Source organism: Symphalangus syndactylus, chromosome 14 (assembly GCF_028878055.3).
Source record: "Symphalangus syndactylus isolate Jambi chromosome 14, NHGRI_mSymSyn1-v2.1_pri, whole genome shotgun sequence".
NCBI lineage: Eukaryota > Metazoa > Chordata > Mammalia > Primates > Hylobatidae > Symphalangus > Symphalangus syndactylus.
Window position 1 is genome coordinate 50,897,947 of NC_072436.2, and position 19,427 is coordinate 50,917,373.

Genomic DNA, 19,427 nt, shown 5'->3' on the forward strand with positions numbered 1-19,427 from the left:
TCATTACCTTACTAGTTATTTTAGGCTACTGAATCTGAAGAACCATTTCATGTTTCTAGTGCATCAGACCATGTTTTCTACAAATTTCAGCACTAGTAACCAGGAAAAGGAAGCCATTTGGGTATGCCATTTGGGTATCTATGAGGTCAGACTTGAGGTTGACAGGAACAAGACCAAGGAAACCTAAAAGGTGTTCGTTGGATCTTAAAAAGTAATAGAGATGAATCAGAAATCCCAGAGGGCTCTGCCCCCCAGTGCTGTGGTTGTGGTTTTGGTGTTGGATGGTGCCTGGGGAGGCTGGTGGGCGCTGAGGGGGCTTCTAGGGCCATGATATCCTGGTGGCTTTTACAACGATTAATGCACATACACATTCCCCTTTATCCACTGGGCATATGTCCCAAGAACCACCCCCCTCCAACTCCCCATGGATGCCTGAAACTGTGGATAGTACCAAACCCTGTATACACTAGATTTTTTCAATCTGATCACCAAGGTGGCTAATGAGTGACTAACAGGCAGGTAGTGTAGACCTTGTGGAGATACTGGACAAAGGGAGGATTCACGTCTGGCCTGGGATGGAGTGGAACACCACAAGATTTCAAAATGTTACTCAGAGCAGCGTGCAGTTTAACACTTCGGATGAAGGGGACTACTGTACAAACATTGAAGATGCACCTGGACATTACTTGTGGGCTTTCTGGGTCTACTTCTGGATACAGCCATTACTGAACTGGCATCTGATACCTTAGGCACGCAGTCCCCAGTGAGCATTCTGTGCTGGCCACACAGTCCCTCCTTGACCTTCCCATTGACAGTGTGCACTATTATGACTTGAGTGCAAATTGTTTATTATTTATTTATTTTTGGTTTCCCTTTCTCTGTCAACTGATCATAAATGCAAATTGTTTAGCATCATTGAAGTTTTCTGCCCTTTATGCCAATATAAATTGAGTTTTATCTTTATTTTTCACAAATGTTTTTCTATTAACATAGAAGGCATGCATAATTGTTTATCTTCATCATATCGTCATCATCATCTTTCCATAGTTGTCATTATATCTGACATTCTTAAATAGAACATGATTGTTTTTATTTTACTCTATTATTTTATCTTGGTTTTAAAACAAACATTATTTTGGAATAATTTTAGATTTATAGAAAAGTTGCATAGATTAGTACAGATAGAATTTCACCGTGATATATTTTTAAATTTATAATTGGCTTTTGAATTATCATCTAAGATTGATGTTTGATTCTTCATCTAACTTTCTTTTTTTTTTTTTTTGAGACGGAGTCTTGCTGTGTCACCCGGGCTGGAATGCAGTGGCGCAATCTCAGCTCACTGCAAGCTCTGTCTCCTGGGTTCACGCCATTCTCCTGCCTCAGCCTCCCGAGTAGCTGGGACTACAGGTGCCCGTCACCACGCCCGGCTAATTTTTTGTATTTTTTTAGTAGAGACAGAGTTTCACCGTGTTAGCCAGGATGGTCTCAATCTCCTGACCTCGTGACCCACCTGCCTCAGCCTCCCAAAGTGCTGGGATTACAGGCGTGAGCCACTGCACCCGGCCTCTTCATCTAACTTTCTAATGAATTACTACTTGTTTCCAAATAAGTTTATTTCTAAAAGACATTTTAATTACATTGATTTATTAAAAGCATTTGTAGTCCTTCATGGTTTCAGAAAATCAATTGTTCATACCTTTTTGAACATATCTGATTGTGATATTCATACTGTGTGACTATGAATTTAAATCAAGTTCAGTGGAAATTAAGATATGATGTATTTTTTTTAGTGTATGTTTCGTATCTGAATTTTTGATGGTTAAAAAAGCCTTAAGAAAATGACAGAAAAGCTCAAGAGTGCGGACAACCTAAAATCTCTATTTTAAAACATCATTTTCCTGAGGCCATGCAGACTCACATCTAAGTTTTTTTCACTTAAATGGACTTAATTCTAACAAATACTTTCATAATGAAAAACTTTTTAAAGGTGGGACAGACATACTAGTTATGAAATGAAAGTTTACAATCACAGATCAGGAAGTATAATGAGATTACATCAAATGTGAATTTGTGTGCCTAAAGAATTCTCTTCACCTAAGTCTTATTATTTGCCTGTCGAAGAGGCAAGGATAGAAAACATCAGTACCTTGCTGAAACACCCACCCGTGTAGAACAGGCCTGGCCCTCTGCCAGGGTAACGTAGGAGACAGACGTCTTCTGTGAGCTTGGTTGTAAAGGCATCTGCTGCAGCTCAGGAAGCAATGAAGAGCTGAGGCCCAAAGCTGCATCCATTTCCAGGAGGGCTCACTTTATGGGCTCTTGGCGATTGTAACACTATTTAGCACAGAACTAGGAAAGAAATATTACAGATGATTTGGTACCATGTCAGGTGACACACAGATGAAGAGTATTCCAGAAGATTATAAAATCAAGAGTTTTCACTGCAGATTGATAAACCTGCAGATATTGGTCATTTTGCTTAGTTAATTATACTAATTGGACTTTCAGAGGAGAACTTCCTGGGAGAACTTTATTTTCCTTGGAAAGAAACATCATAACAAACTGCTGAGAAAGTTATGTTGAAAACGGACACACACAAATGAGACAATTTGGAGGTTTTTCTGTGAGTTTGTATACTGAGCAGGCCTATGAGGACCCCTCACATCATGAGTTCCTTCTGCAAACTCTGAGATTCAGGGAATATGCTATTTTATTCACAGATAGGCTCTCTGAAAGATTTGCCTGTCAGCCTGAATCCGCATTAAAGGATGTCCTTAAAATGTTGACTAATAAAATTGGAGCTGCTCCAGTCTTTGAGTTCAGCTTTCTGTGAAGGAATAGAAGTTTCCTTCTGAGGTCTTATACATAACCAAGTACATCTGCTGTCTAAAGGATGAGTTCTGTCAAGAAGTTGAGTTAAAAGGAGAAATCTTTTGAATAATTCCAATTTGCAGTTGGTTAAGGGTAATTATTGGCTTTAAAAAAAAAAGCACTTAAAACGTTGAAAACCTGAATGAACTTAATTGATAACTGAAAGAGCACATGACATTATATTAACACATACTGACAAAATATGAATTCAAAGCAAAAATTCAACTTCGAAAAAAAGGAGGTCACAAATGTTTCATTAGTGATGTTTAGTCAGTGTTATAATTTGAATTCTAAAACGTAATTATAGATTATAGTACAGCAATATCTGTGTATGAGTGAGGGAAAGCTTTGTTATTGTGAAATACTTTATATGAAAAAGTGTTGATTGGATTCAAAATCTAGTCCCATTAGCCAAAAAATTGTCAACATTACATTTGTCAGTGAAAAAGGGGTTGATATGTAGAATGAGCACGTGCTTGAAGTAGAATTCCGAGCATTGGAACCATTCAAATCCTCTATAATGACTTTTCACCAAGTAGAGAAAAAGTGCCATTTGCTTTCCCCTTCTTGTTCAGTTTTTCACTGATGGTGACAATCTGTTTTGAAGAGATCATTGTTGTGAAGACCTAATTGGGAATTGCATGTAGCTGCTTCACTGTTAGTATGAAAACTAATATTAAAAAGTCCTGAGCGTGCCAAGATTTTGGCAACATCTTATCCTTTTTGTCACTTGACCCTATCTTGCCTGTGATAAAGTGATGTACCATGGATATCTGTTAGAATGGATCTGCTTTCCAAACCTGTGTAGTACATTGGAAATACACAAGATCTTAGCACAGCATGGTCTGCTTTGCCACGGGTATCTGCAGATTAGATGGTAGGTACTGATAAATATATACCGTTGTGTGCCACATAGGGACGTTCTGGGCAAGGATAGACAGCATGTATGACGGTGGTCCCATAGGATTACGAGACTGAAAAATTCCTGTCTTAGCCATTGTAAACACCGTAGCAAAACACGTTACTCATATTTTTGTGATGATGCTGGTATAAACAACTCTATTGCCATTGTATAAAAGTCTGGCGTATAAAATTACATATAACACCTAATATTGGGTAATGATAATGTTATTGGTTTATGTAATTACTATACTGTTTATCATTATTTTAGCATGCATTTCTTCTACTTATTAAAAAAAAAAAGTAAACTGTAAAACAGCCTCAGGCAGGTCCTTCAGGAGCTATTCCAGAAGGCACTGTTATCACAGGAGAGGACAGCTCTGTGTATGTTATTGCCCATGAAGACCTTCAGTTGGGACAAGACGTGGACATGGAAGACACTGATATCGACGATCCTGACCCTGTGTAGACCTAGGCTAATGTGCGTGTTTGTCTTGGTTTTTAACAAAAAAGTTAAAAAGATTTTTTTGATAGAAAAAATTTTATAGAATAAGAATATAAAGAAAATATTTTTCACAGCTGTACAATGTGTTCGTGTTTTAAGGCAAGTGTTATTACAAAAGAGTCAAAAAGTTTATAAAGTAAAAAGTTATAGTAAGCTAAGGTTAATTTATTATTGAAGATCAAGAAGAATATTTAAAAAATGAACTCAGTACAGTCTAAGTGTTTATAAAGTCCATCACAGTGTGCAGTAACATCCTAGGCCTTCATATTCACTCACTACTCACTGATTTGCCCAGAACAGCTTCCAGCCCTGCAATCTCCATTCACAGTTAAGTTGGTCTATACAGGTATGCCATTTTTTTTCTTTTATACCATATTTTTATAGCACCTTTTCTACATTTAGATATGTTTAGATACACAGCTACCATTGTGTTCCAGCTGCCTACAGTATTCAGGACAGTAACATGCTGCACAGGTTTGTAGCCTAGGAACAATAGACTTTATAGGCGAGGTGTGTAATAGGCTACACCGTCTAGGTTTGTGTAAGTCCACTGTATGATATTTGCACAATGACAAAATCACCTAATGATGCATTTCTCAGAACGTATTCCTCTCATTAAGTGACACGTGACTCTATAAAATAATAGATTTCACAGAATATTTGCTGTGGAGAAAAGCCTTACAAACATTATGGAATGGGAGGTGTTTAAAATTAACATCAGTAGGACCAGAGAGAGAGAGCATGTGACTACTGGTTGCCTAAGAGAGAAGTTTGGCACTCAAGTTATACCCACTATCTTGATTCTTCACTTTTTGGTCAGGCTTTTCTTATGGCTATGCTAAGAAACAGTACTGAAGATAACTCTGTAAGCTCTTGCTTTTAAGAATGTGCCAATATGTCAGGGTATCTGCTGGAACCCAAGAAACTGAAGGATGCTTACACTGCTCTAAGGACCAAAATAATAATGTGAATGGCCCAAACGGCATAGGGGAAGAAGGCTCACCAGGTGAAATGGAGCAGATTGGCTAAATGATGAATCCAGCCAGGATTAAGAGCCTCCCTCAGAGAAAAAACAGTCATTCTACAGATTTAGCTAGAGGAGATAATGACTTCGAAAATGGATGATGTGTTGACGAAATTTACAAAGGTCAGCGTCTCACAGGGCACAAAAAATGGTAGTTTAGATTCCAGTTTAACATGCAGTCCTAATACCAGCTCCAGTTTAGCAGTTAAGCAGTCCTGGTATCAGCTACATCAGAAATGATAGCAGACGTGTTTGATTCGATGACGGGCAGTTTGGGCTAGATGAAAGATCTATTCTTCTGGCGTTGGATTGGGATCCTGAGTTAAAATGCCACGAAAGATTTTGAATGTAAACTTCCTTAAAAAAAAAAAAAAAAACCTTTGTGAAATTAAAAGACTGCCTCAGACCCTTTTCAACAAAAGAAAACTAAGTGGGCCGGGTGCGGTGGCTTCACGTTTGTAATCCCAGCACTTTGGGAGGCCGAGGCGGGCGGATCACGAGGAGATCGAGACCATGGTGAAACCCCATCTCTACTAAAAATACAAAAAATTAGCCAGGCGTGGTGGCAGGCGCCTGTAGTCCCAGCTTCTTGGAGAGGCTGAGGCAGGAGAATGGCGTGAACCTGCAAGGCGGAGCTTGCAGTGAGCCGAGATTGCGCCACTGCACGCCAGCCTGGGCGACAGAGCGAGACTCCGTCTCAAAAAAAAAAAAAAAAAAAAAAAAGAAAACTAAGTGATAAAGATTCCTGGTATCCAAATCGTCAAGAAGCCACCACTAAGAAATTGGATGTATGATCCCTGCCTCCAGTAGCTGTTGCATCTCAAGTGATTTTTCTTACAGTAGATCCTTGAGAAACAAGTTAGATACCTTAGTTGATTTTCTTATCAATGACTTGGCTGTATTGGAATTTCTAATTAGTTCAAGTGCAAGGCCTCACTGCTATAATTTGATTGCTGTTTCCAACCACTGTGGAGGGATGAGAGGAAGGCCCTATACTGCTTTTGCAAAGTAAGCATGGTGGAGATGGGATTATTTTGATGATTACTGTAATGTCTCAACTGCATCTGAAGGCCAGATTGTGTTCAAAGCCATATGTGAATTCTACTAGAGAGAAGACGCTTACGGTGGAACTGGCTTGTCGCCTCCACAGGCATCCCATTTAGACAGTGAGGAAGATGGCAGTGGCAATGACAGTGATACAGAAAATGGAAACCATGTACAGCGTGTAATGAAGCTCCCTAAGGCCATAAAGGAGAGACCTTCCTGCTGGTGGTATCTGTTGGAGCAATGAAGTTACCTACTACCGTCAAACAGAAGTCTGAGATGGGGGTTTCAGATGACCAAATGTAAACCCTTTATCTGATTTTAACTTGTGTAGTACTTGAAGTGAGACAGAATGAACACTTCAATAGAAATTGTCTCTCAATCCATTTAGACTCTTGAATTACAGGCTACATATATATATAGGAATGTAAAAATAAGGTGATGTTTAAACAGCCCAAATATGTAAAAAGATTGAAAGGATTTTTAAAGACTGTATGTATTCTTAGTAGTTACTGTTTCCCATAATGCATAGTATCCTATCCTTCTGATCATAAATAGATCGTGGAATGAGTATTTTCAGTGAGTTCCATGTCCAGGTGATGTTCTCTGCATATGCTGTGATGGCAGAGGTTGGGAGGCTCTGCTCTGGGAGTTGTTTGGCCCCTCAGCTCCTTGTCACTGTTAATACTTTACCTGCCTCCTTTCTGGACACTTGCCCACCCCCTGGATTAATTGCTGCCTTTCTATGGCTCCCATCATATTTTGTTGGTGACTTGTATACACGTTTCTACTTTGTGGTACGCCAAGCTCTTTGGCATCCCAGCACTATTCTGGGAAATCCGTTTCCATCCTGACTGCCCCAGGTACCATTCACGGTTTGCAATTTTCCTCCTGTTCAGTTTGAGTGGATTCTTACATGTGCCACTGCACAGAATTTGTTTTGGGGAAAATTGGAAAAAGTAAGGGTAGCTTTCCAAAGCTTTGCTGCCATCTTGTGGAAGCTTGTTGAATCACAGCTGAATTTTGCCTTTGATTTATTTTCAGTGAAATGGTTTACAAATAAGTTCCAAACTTTTTAAAATATGGGGAACCTTCCCTGTCATCCCCCTGATAATTGTTATTTTGTAGCAGCTTTATTGAGATATATTTCACGCACCATGCAAGTCACCCGTTTAAAGTGTACAATTAGATGGGGTTTTTTTGTATATTCAGAGTTGTGCAGCGATCACCACAATCAATTTTAGACCATTTCATCACCCTGAAAATAAACGTCATATCTTTAGCTCTCACTCCCAGTGTATCCATTTTCCCCAGTAGGCAGCTTTCTGTTTCTGTATATTTGTCTGTCCTGGACATTTGATATAAATGGAGTTGCTGTATCATGTTGGACTTCTCTCACCTAGCATGATGTTTTCAAGACACATCCATGCTGTAGCATGAGCCAGTGCTTCATTCCTTTTAATGGTCAAATATTCCATTGCATGGGTATGCCATGATTTGTTTATTCAGCAATTTATTCAACATTTGGGTTTTTTTTTGGCTGCTATGAACAATACTACTATGAACAATCTGTGTACAAGTTTGCATGTGAACACTTTCAGTTCTCTTGGGTGTGTATGTAGAAGTAAGATTTCTGAGCCAAATGGTAACTTTAACTTTTTAAAAAACTGCCAGACTGTTTTCTAAAGTGGCTGAGCCAGTTTATATTCCCATTGTCAATATGTGAGGATTCTGAGTGTTTTATTTTTAACATCCTTAAGAACACTCATACTAAGATGCTGCTTTGAATTCACTAAAGCTTTTCTTCAACTTTTAAAAGAAATTGTATAAGTACAGCAGTATGTGCTCATTATAGAGAAATACTATCCTGATAAGTTTAAAATCATTACCAATTATTTCACCACCCAGAGATTTAGTGTATTTATTTCTAGAGTACTTTATATGTGCATGGATATATTTTAGTTTTACAAAATGGGATTTCACTACATACATTTTTTCCAAATCAGTATTAGCAGTGTCCTTCTATGAATGTGTATGTTGTTAATTACAACAGTCTCCACATACCTCTGGGAAAAGGCACACTTGGTGGGGGGACATTTTATTTTCTCTGGGTATCCAGACAGTGCTTGGTGTGCATTTGGGTTCATGGACCCTGCAGAAACTACAGTCCACAGGCTGGGAGCTGCTGGCTTAGCCTTTAGTTGCCTAGAAAGCTACATTACTGTCAGTTTTGGTAAGGCAGAAAATTTGTTTAATTTAAACCTCTCATCTTTTTTTAAGCACTCACTGAAAATGACCGAGACAGCCAGTCGCCATTGAAGAATCCTCTGTTGTCAACGTCGAGACCCCTGGTTTTTGGGAAACCCAGTGGCACGTATCTCTTTTCGTTGTTGCTTTCCCCTGGGCATACCACTGCAGTGGCGGGAGGCACCGGGGTTGCCCTCACCCCTCTTCTTGTAGCAGCCTTGTCTTTTCCCTTCGTCCAATGAATTATCACCAAAACTCATTGCCTTTAGAGGCCAGAAGTGCTCTGAGTGGGGGTGTTGCTGGGTGGCTGCCCCTTGCCCCCACCACCAAGTTCCTTCCTCCTGTTTGCTGTTTCACGGGTCCTCTTAGAGCAGCAGTCCCCCAGTTACCACCCACTGGCTCTCCAGGGGAATCTCTTGCTTTTCAGTTTCGTATGGAATTTGCTTAGTGGAATTCCTCACCCCCTTGCTCCTCTCTCCCACATAGTTTCCTTTTTGCTTTTACTGAATTTATTTAAATTAAACTACATATTGTTTTCCTTTGTTTCAAGGTGATGCAGTTGATTATCAGAAACAGCTGAAGCAGATGATTAAGGATTTAGCCAAAGAAAAAGATAAAACTCAGAAAGAATTGCCCAAAATGAGCCAGGTATGGACTTTATTCAGTGAAGAGAATTAACTTTTTTTTTTTTTTTTGAGATGGAGTCTCGCTCTGTTGCCCAGGCTGGAGTGCAGTGGTGCGATCTCAGCCCACTGCAACTTCCGCCTCCCGGGTTCAAGCAATTCTCCTGCCTCAGCCTCCCGAGTAGCTGGGATTACAGGCGTGTGCCACCACGTCTGGCTCATTTTTGTATTTTTAGTAGAGGCAGGGTTTCACCATGTTGGTCAGGCTGGTCTTGAACTCCTGACATTGTGATCTGCCCACCTCAGCCTCCAAAGTGCTGGGATTACAGGTGTGAGCCACCGCACCTGACCAAGAATTAACTGTGTTTTCAAATGATTAATCTGAGAATCAAGCTTGGGCCCCTTTACCTGCAAAGTCCAGGTAGCAGAACATCATGGTGATTAAATGGGAAATATTAAATTGTGATCAACTGAAGATACTCCAGATACTCAAATCGCTTCAAAACAGGAGGTTGCCACACACTTCAAATCTTTGAGGAGTTTTTTTATAAAATTCATTTATCCAGGTTGTGATACAGATTTATTCCTCTGGGAGGTAGAAGTATTTGGGGCCACTGTGGATACAGCATTCTTCCCTTCAAAAATACTGTGCTTCCTCCATTTCCTGGGAAATCACTGGCTGCATGATACACAGTACTGATAGGAGTCTTTAAAACTTTTGAGCATCTTCCAGAAAAGGGTTGTGCCATATTCAGGTTCCATATGGTTTGTTTCAATTTGAAAATGGTTCCTCCCAATGTTTAGGAAATGTAGGCTTAAAGTTAAAAATGCTCCTTTTTGGCCGGGCGCAGTGGCTCACGTCTGTAATCCCAGCACTTTGGGAGGCTGAGGCGGGCGGATTGCGAGGTCAGGAGATTGAGACCATCCTGGCTAACACGGTGAAACCCCGTCTCTACTAAAAATACAAAAAAAATTAGCCGGGCCTGGTGGCGGGTGCCTGTAGTCCCAGCTACTCGGGAGGCTGAGGCAGGAGAAAGGCGTGAACCCGGGAGGCAGAGCTTTCAGTGAGCCGAGATCACGCCACTGCACTCCAGCCTGGGCGACAGAGCGAGGACTCCATCTAAAAAAAAAAAAAAAATGCTTATTTTTGATAGGACTTAAGTCATTTTGGTGCTGTGGACTACGACCCTTCAAGAGTAGAATTTAGCATGCAGTTTCTCAGTCTTTTTTTTCTTTTGACCACAAAACATCTTGTGGGATTAGTGTTTCATAGCATGTTTGAGAAATGCTGCTTGTCTACTCTGCTGGGAATTGCTCAGATGTTCATTCTACTCTTTGGATATATGATCAAAATGAGTTAAACTTCATCACTCAGAGCTATCAGTATTAACATTCTGATACACATACTTTTTTTTTGCTATAGATGTTTCAAACAAAATGGGCCATGTTAATACTCAGGTTTCCTTTCTTTCAAAATAACCATGGACCTTTCCCCCAAATAAATATTTGTTATATTAGTACCCAAGCATTTTTCTTTTTTTTTTTTTTTTTGAGACAGAGTCTCACTCTGGCGCCCAGGCTGGAGTGCAGTGGCACGATCTCAGCTCACTGCAAGCTCCGCCTCCCAAGTTCATGCCATTCTGCTGCCTCAGCTTCCCGAGTAGCTGGGACTACAGGCGCCCACCACCAAGCCCGGCTAATTTTTTTGTATTTGTAATAGAGATGGGGTTTCACCGTGTTAGCCAGGATGGTCTCGATCTCCTGACCTCGTGATCCGCCCGCCTCAGCCTCCCAAAGCGCTGGGATTACAGGCATGAGCCACCACACCTGGCCATATCCAACCATTTTTCTATTCTTGGAGTAATTGTGTAGCTAGATTCCACCTGAAGCACCTGTCCTCACATTACATATTCTCAATTTCAGCAGCGGTGTCTCAGATTACACTGAGAAAACAGGCATCACTCTTCCATTTCATTTTACATTTAGGTCCTAACTTTATAGCGTTTCAGCTGTTTCCAGCATTTTCCTATTATAAACTCTACCTTAAAGATCCCTACAGATAAATCTGTACATTGCTGTGGTTTCTTTTTTTTTATTTTTTTTTATTTTTTTGAGACGAAGTTTCACTCTTGTTGCCCAGGCTGGAGTGCAATGATGCGATCTCGGCTCACCACAACCTCTGCCTCCTGGGTTTAAGCGATTCTCCTGCCTCAGCCTTCCAAGTAGCTGGGATTACAGGCATGTGCCACCACACCCGGCTAATTTTGTATTTTTAGTAGAGATGGTGTTTCACCATGTTGGTTGGGCTGGTCTCTGACTCCCAACCTCAGGTGATCCGCCTGCCTCAGCCTCCCACAGTGCTGGGATTACAGGCGTGAGCCACTGTGCCCAGCCTGCTGTGGTTTCTTGAATTGCTTTGTTAAAGGGTGTGCACATCCTCTAGGAAGGTCTACCCATTTCCAAGTCTGTGCTGAAATTCCCAGGAATCACCACTGTTAATAGTTTTTAGAGTGGAAAGGCAGACTACCTTTTCCTATATTCTGTCTTCAAAAGTACTGTGTTGTTCTCTCAAAGGTCACAGGCATAATGTTAAAAAAAAAAAAAAAAAAAAAAGAAAAAAATGACACTTCCACCCTGGTTCTGCTGCTACATGACTTATTTCAATTTCAGAGAGAATTTATCCAGTTCTGTAAAACTCTGTACAGTATGTTCCATGAAGATCCGGAAGAAAATGATTTGTACCAAGCCATAGCCACAGTCACCACACTGCTGCTGCAGATCGGGGAGGTGGGGCAGCGAAGTAGCAGCTCTGAAAGCTGCTCCCAGGAGTGTGGGGAGGAGCTGCCGGCCTCAGCTCCTTCTCCTGAGGACTCAGTTTTTGCAGACACTGGGAAGACGCCCCAGGACTCCCAGGCATTTCCAGAGGAGGCCGAAGGGGACTGGACTGTCTCCCTTGAACATATTTTAGCTTCACTTCTGACTGAACAGTCATTAGTAAACTTTTTTGAAAAGCCACTGGACATGAAATCCAAACTTGAAAATGCCAAGATCAATCAGTACAATCTCAAAACTTTTGAAATGAGCCACCAATCACAGTCTGAACTTAAGCTGAGTAACTTGTAGCAAGATCGCAGCTGCTATGCACACTGGAGTCCGCCATACCAAAGCACGAACCAGATTGTTTCTTGGGGTCAGCCCTAAACCGAGATTTCAGTCTGCTTTACAAATGGGGCATCTGGATAAACAACCTGACAAAACTGTAGCCAGGGGAACCAACACAACCCTCAAGCATCTCTGTGTATTCTTTCTTTGAGAATTGTCAGTGCCCTCGCGTATCCATTGGTTCCCTTGATGCCAACCTACAATTTTTACCAGATTCGCTGAAATGGGCACTTCTGCTGTGATTTTGCTCTCAGATGAACAGTGTGTTATACTAACCAAGAAGCAAGAAAAGCCCCATGCTTTCATTTTTCACTTGGAATGACAATGGGAGAGGTCAGGAATCAAGTTCACTTTCAAGATCTAAGGGAGTCCACTATCTGTGCAATTGTATTTGGCTTTTTTTTTGCACTGTTTCAATGCTGGTAATTGAAACCATTTTAATATATTTGGTTTTATTCACTTTATATGTCCTTCCAAAAATGTTGTGTACAAACCATGCTTTCAATGTTGGCCTCCAAGTTTTTTAATAATAAGAAACTTTTTGTATTTACTTGGTCCTTTTCTTTTACCTTATAGTTAAATGTCTTAAGCTGTAGACTGTGGCAGTGAATGGGTAAGCTGGAGACACTGCTGCTGCCCATCCATGGTTTCTGGGTGGTGCAACACTAGGTACTTAGCCCCGCCTTAGGTGTGCCCTATGGCCTCAGAGACCTCTTTATGGCAGCATTTAACATACAGCTTGTAAATAATGCTGGTGAAACAATCCCAGCAACACTGCTTTAGGACTGAACTATTAATACAAATTTTTGTTTTTGTTATTGATACCTTAAGGAACTTCGCTTCTGAACCTTGGCTCCAGGTACCACGGGGCCATTACAAATGAGTTAAAATATGAATCTGGTTATCTCACCAAAAACCAATTATTTTAGAAGACAACTATACTCAATATAGATGTAGGCAGTTAAAAGACCTACTGGCATATTAATTTCATTAAATTTTAGATGCTGTAGATAGATGATAGTACATCATTTTAAAGTTGGCAACTGGATTCTATATCCTGGTTTCTGGAAGAATGCTTATCTTAGAATTAACAAAACACACAAGTAGGATCATTAACAATATGCCTTCAGTATCCCAATTACCCAAAACAGTGGTTCTAAAATTAGGGTGCAGTTTGAAATCACCTTTAAAAACCTGTCTAGACCCTGTCCACAAATTCAACCCCAGGGGATGGGGAGAAGGCAGCACAGGCCATCAATTTGAGAAAAGCTCTTCAAATGATACCATAAGTAGGATATACAAGTATATTATGTTGCAACTAAAAAGAACCAAAACATGAAGGCAATTTTATAACTTTATTTGATGTATCTGACGATCAGCGATTAGTTCTCATCCACATTGACTGTCTGTAAATCTGTAAAAGAAATGACAGTCAATTTCCACACCCACATCACCTTTCTTATTTCAACTCTAAAAACCTTTTGTAGATGGGTCTGGGCATGTAACATTCTATTTTCCACAACCTTTTTACATCCCAGATATGGACCAGTTTTACATTCGTTAGCATCTTCCCACACCAACACACAATTTAAAAAGGGTACAATGATGTGTGTCACCCCTAGCTTAACAGATGAACTCACATTTTAACAGAGGTAAGGACATTATTCTAATGAATTTAAATGGCTTTATGGGATGGAGAACTTACTTTTGAAAGTGGTGACAGGTACATAGGTAACCAAAGTATATAGCTTATTTGGTGAATCTTCATCCTCATTACGTTTTCTGGACAGCCGCACACGGATTCGGTATGGGACATTCCTAATAAAAACATAATTGTGTTGCTAAAGTCAATGCCTCCTTTCAACCAAGCAGCCACTAGCTATATTCACATATCTCATATCCCTGCTTCTAATGCTGTCCTTTGCTCTACTCTGACCAACCTAGAACTTATCAGTTCCCTGGAAAATGAAACATAACCCCCGGGTGAACATTAAATGCACAGGAGGAATGCCTGTTTGAAGATATGTTAAGGTAGCCACCACTGATATCCAACCAGTTAATCCTAACCAGATATCTGGGTCCAAATGTGTTAGTCTTTTATCTATCACCAGAAACTTGTTATGTGATTTTTCTGTTACATTAAAATGTGAAGAAACGACCGGGAGTGGTGGTTCACCCCTGTAACCCCAGCACTTTGGGAGGCTGAGGTGGGCGCATCATCTGAGGTCAAGAGTTCGAGACCACCCTGGCCAACATGGTAAAACCCCATCTCTACTAAAAATACAAAAAGTAAGAGCCAGGCGTGGTGGCGGCTGCCTATAATCCCGGCTACTTGGGAGGCTGAGGCAGGAAAATAGCTTGAACCCGGGAGGTGGAGGTTGCAGTGAGCCACAAGACTACGCCATTGCACTCCAGCCTGGGCAACATTAACTCCATCTCAAAACAAAAAACACTGTTAAAAACTCTGCCACAGGCACATACTCTGTTTCTCTATCTTCCACATGCAATCCCCTTGTCCTGTCTTACCCTCTCTATACCATCACAGCTGATTGTCTTTCCTCTATCGATCTTAGGATGTGCCGGGTATTGTTCTAGGCCCCGGATTCCTATAAACTCAGGACTTCTCTTGGCTCCTGTAATCCCATTCCTCTTACCCCAAGGAAGGCATCGGAGAATACCTCTCCTGCTGCACCCTTAAATGTCCACCCACAGAAGAGCTAGGTCTCAGGTCCCTGCCTTGTTCATCTCACTTAATCCTAAGGTTTAAATACCGCACAGATGCAGACAGTCCTCCCCCAACCCGTTTCCAGAAACAACTAGTCCACACTGTCATCATTCCTCTAGCTGCCCCTCACTCCACTTCTCTTCTGGCACCTCATGACGTCCTTTACAGCACAAGCCTCCCCTGCTTTCTGGTTCCACTTTAGAGCAGGGTCCCCCAACATCAGCACTAACATCTGGGCTAGGCAATTCTTTGTTGAGGGAGCAGCCCCATGAATTGTAGGGTGTTTAGTAGTCCCTGGCCCACAGTATTCCTCAGTAGTGACAACACACTGCCCCCCGACTCCCCACAACCCCAGGAAGGACAGGAAAAACTGCCCCAGGCCAAGAACCAGTTCTCTCATGGTGGACTTGCCATGCTGTCTAGAGCTACCCTACACAGTCAGCCCTCACCCCTCCCTCCTCCTGCACTGGGCTCGCAGTCATTTATTCCACCCTACCTGCGCTCACCACCCTGCTCCCAGATCCTGCCAATCTTCCTCTCTGTGCAATGCTCTTTCCCACCCTACACTGCTGGCTCCTTCACTTGGGTCTCAGTTCGTAACACACTAAATTAAGGGGCTTCCCTGCAGATACTACCCACCCTAAGTTATGGTCACAGTAGTTTTTTTTATACTTCCACATGCATTAACCAAATTACTGAACTGATATGGGCTCTTGCAAGGTAAGTGAAGCTGGTGTCATTGCAAAAGTTCACCTTCGAATACAGATAACTTTAGCACCTTATTCCTTTGGCCCAGACAGCTTTGTTGAGCCTGGTGTCGATGCGCACATCTGGAGTTCCCATCTCCTTCATGGCAAATTTCCGAATCTCTTTGAGTGCCCGAGGGGCACGCTTCTTGAAGCCCCTACGATTCAAACATAAGTGAACAAATTAAAGGAGCACAAAATTAAATTAGGTACATGTAAGAAATCCTCAATGTCATCGATAGGCTCCTGGAAACTGACTTTAAGCAATGTTCTATATAACAAAAACCAAGTTTTTATAGCATACAGTAGGCCTGTGTGCTTAAAGCTCAGTGAAGACTTACTGTAGATGGTATGTCCTCCTAAAACCAGCCTAAACCAAACCTTACACTAGGCAGTAACAATCCTTTTTTCCCACCAGTGTGCAATGCCCAGCAAATAGCATAATACCTTGGACAAGAAGATGCATAATCCACTTTCTGAAGTCCTCAATCAAAATATTAAATTTGATTAAATGTCATGTCTTAAGACAGGACATGTTTTTGGAACAGATCATTCAATGCTATTGACTTCCTCTATGCTTAAAGAGCAGGGGCCTGAAATGTGCAGGCAGGTTGCTTCTTAAGTATGATGAGGGCAATAGTTAACTCTATGAACCCATCGAGCAAGCTCACTTCACTTAAATACTTAAACATCCAGAAATAAAGGGTACTAGAAATAACAGCAGCTGGCAATCCCTTGTTCTTCACACAGCTTATATAAGCACCTATTGAGTACATCAGATGGTATCTAGTACTACAGAGAAAGACAAACCAGGGAAAATAAAAGAGAAAGCATTAGGGAAGGGGACTGCAAGTTTCTATAAGACGGCCAAGGTGGGCCAGGTGTGGTGGCGGGCTCCTGTAATCCCAATTACTGGGGAGGATAAGACACAGAGGTGGAGGTTGCAGATCGCACCACTGCACTTGAGACTGGGGACAGAGCAAGACTCCGTCTCAAAACAAACAAAACAGATGGCCAGGGTGATACTGGACTCAAGGTCTGAAGGCAACGAAGCATTTATTTGTGAAAAAAACATTCAGGCATAGGGAAAGAAAAAGAGTAAAAATTCAACAAAGCAGCTACTTTGAAACAGAAGCATGCCCGGTATGATTAAGCGGGTCAGTCAATGTGGGATCATGGCAAGAACTCTTGATTTCTAACCTAAGATAGAAGGCCAATGGAGGATCCGAGAATAGACCACGCATGTTTGGGTAGGGAAGTTAACAGGAGCAGGGAGCTGCTACTGTCAGCATTCAGCTAAGCAAGAATGGGGGCGGTCAGAAAGACCAATGCAGCTGGTCAGACTGTGAATGTATTCGGAGGATAGAGCCCACAGGATTTGTTAAATTGCCAATGAATGAAACCGGGAAGGCCACAAGAGGAAAAGATTGGGATGGAGATGATTCGGCACATCTCTCAGTGACAACCAGACGCTTGAGTTCGAGACCCAGGGCGGCTACAGGGATACTCACACTCCATGGATGCGCTTGTGAATGTTGATGGTGTATTCTCGGGTTACCACTTCGTTGATGGCAGAACGGCCCTTTTTCTTCTCGCCACCCTTCTTTGCGGGAGCCATCTAAATGCAGGCGACAAGAAGGCTCAGAGCAGAGTTTAACAAGCTCAAGCGAAGTCCTCCCTCCCAGCCTCACGCTGTCACTCTCGGGGCGCTTCCAGGTGCTGAGAGTCTGGCCAGGCTAAGTCGGTCACCCAGTGGCCCATGCACCCGCGCCCCTCAGATGCCTCCGACCCGGAAACCCCTGCCGCTCCGGCTCCCCTAAACCTGGTCACTTTCCTCCTCAGGCTTCGAGAGCCTTTAAACGCAGGGTGTATTCCCATCTCCCCACAACCGGAGCCCCGGGCTGGCTCAGGAGAGATTTTGCGGACCCAGTTAGCACAATCCCCCAAGGAGGATGGGGCTGGATTCCAGGAGCCCAGACTCCGCCACCCATACTCACTCTACCGGGTCCAAGTTGGAAAGGAAGAGCGCGAAGGATTGTGGGAGAAGGAAAGCCGCAGTTGCAAGTACAACTTCCGGGTCGCCAGGCAAGGGGGTGTGGCTAGGGAAGGGGAGAGACGATGCTGTGACGTAAGCGGCGCGCGCCGAAGTGGGGCCGGCTAGCGGGCGTCGTGGCGGCGCCGCGCTTTTGGGCCGCGAGCTTGAGGTGTCGCTTCTCGACGTATTCCGTCTGGCTCCGCGAAGGAACTTGCGTCCCTTCTCTAAGTCTTCGGATAAAACCAAGACCCAGGCCAACAGATGTATGGGGGCAGGGCCAGGGAGACAGACTTTCGTTTGTTTTTCCCATTCATTCATGCATCCGACCAACACTGACTGAGCCTGCGTCGGGCGCGGTGCCTGGCTGGCGGTCCCAGGGTCACTAAGACGCAACCCGGCGCTGGAGGTGCTTGCGTCGAGCAGGGCCAGCCCAGGATTGCCAGTCGTTGCTGGCCTGGGCGGTGGAGCCACAGGCCTGTCGCGTCGTCCCGGTGCGTGGGTGGCCGAGTGGGTTGGATATGACCCGAGAGATGACAGATGTGAGATGACACGACAGGGAGATCTGAGGAGGTCCCCAGAGAACTGGGAACTGCGTGTCACCAGTCTAGAGATTCGGAGACAGTCAGTTGGATCTATGGACTCATGTCTTCCTTTTTTCTTGTCGAACTCCCTTCTTTCACAGGAGCACACCATTTTTAGTGGTTTCTTAAGATGAGTACACGAGCCCTCAAATATCTGAGTATTTATTCAACCCTCAAATTTAAATTCTGGCTTGGTATGGAATTCTAGATTGAAAAGAATTTCTCCCCAGCATTTTGGAGGCAGGCTTCATTGTCTTCAATTTTTCAGTGTGGTTGAGAAGTGATGTGTCATTTTGTTCTCTCTGAAAGATTTTAGGATCTTCTCTTTAAAGTTTTGAAATTTCATGATGATGGTACCTTGAATTTAAGGAAATTTCCCAGAACGAAAGAGCTTGATGTTCCAAGTTGAAAGGGCCCACTTAATGCCTGGCACTTTGGTGAATGGGAAAATGCCCGGACCAAGTCACCCCTAACCTACTAACAGGGTTTTCAGCAATGGACATGTTTCAAGACCTCGCAGACTACTGGAGGTAGGCAATTTCAGGCCTGGAACAGGGACTCTGATCTCATGAGGAACCGTTGCATCCTGTATCAGGGTAGATGTTGCACTTATAGGTATCCCAGCAGTCCTCAAAGGCAAGAGATGGTGGTGGACAAGCAAGCCTCCCCCTATGTCTCTTATCAGACTCCAAAGGCCTTTCCGGAAATCTCCAGTAGTTTTCTGCCTGTCATTGGCTAGAACTAGGGACTCCATTTCAGTTAGGCTGGGAGAGCACATGCCTGCCAAAAGCAAATGGGATTGTCATGATTACCTTGGCCTAATGATGGGTTGTGTATTTTGTGGCCTGGGCTAAATGCATTGCTGTTGTTGTTGTTGTTGTTTTGGTTTTTTTTTTTTTTTTTGAGACGGAGTCTTGCTCTGTCGCCCAGGCTGGAGTGCAGTGGCGTGATCTCGGCTCAC

General features: G+C 42.7%; 2 protein-coding genes across 6 annotated transcripts in view; one reads left to right on the forward strand and one right to left on the reverse strand.

Annotated features, from left to right (window-relative positions):
• TBC1D8 (TBC1 domain family member 8) overlaps window positions 1-12,929 on the forward strand; it is a 148,105-nt gene extending 135,176 nt beyond the window's left edge. For all 4 annotated transcript variants that reach the window (XM_055243623.2, XM_055243620.2, XM_055243622.2 and 1 more), the window contains exons 18-20: window positions 8,628-8,717; window positions 9,145-9,242; window positions 11,888-12,929. In XM_055243623.2, the coding sequence (XP_055099598.1) occupies window positions 8,628-8,717; window positions 9,145-9,242; window positions 11,888-12,340 (641 nt within the window). In that variant the 3' untranslated portion in view covers window positions 12,341-12,929. The remainder of the gene's footprint in view (window positions 1-8,627; window positions 8,718-9,144; window positions 9,243-11,887) is intronic.
• An 802-nt stretch (window positions 12,930-13,731) lies between these two features.
• Window positions 13,732-17,964, reverse strand: RPL31 (ribosomal protein L31). Of its 2 annotated transcripts, none has more exons than XM_055243628.2 (5): window positions 17,848-17,964; window positions 17,362-17,468; window positions 15,883-16,008; window positions 14,085-14,197; window positions 13,732-13,793 (listed from the first exon to the last, which is right to left on the reverse strand). In XM_055243628.2, exons 2-5 carry the CDS (start codon window positions 17,466-17,468, stop codon window positions 13,762-13,764), a joined length of 378 nt encoding a protein of 125 aa, XP_055099603.1. In that variant the 5' UTR covers window positions 17,848-17,964; the 3' UTR covers window positions 13,732-13,761. The 2 variants fall into 2 exon arrangements, with proteins under 2 accessions (XP_055099603.1, XP_063473707.1); XM_063617637.1 differs by having other exon boundaries at window positions 17,777-17,859.
• Window positions 17,965-19,427: the final 1,463 nt, after the last annotated feature.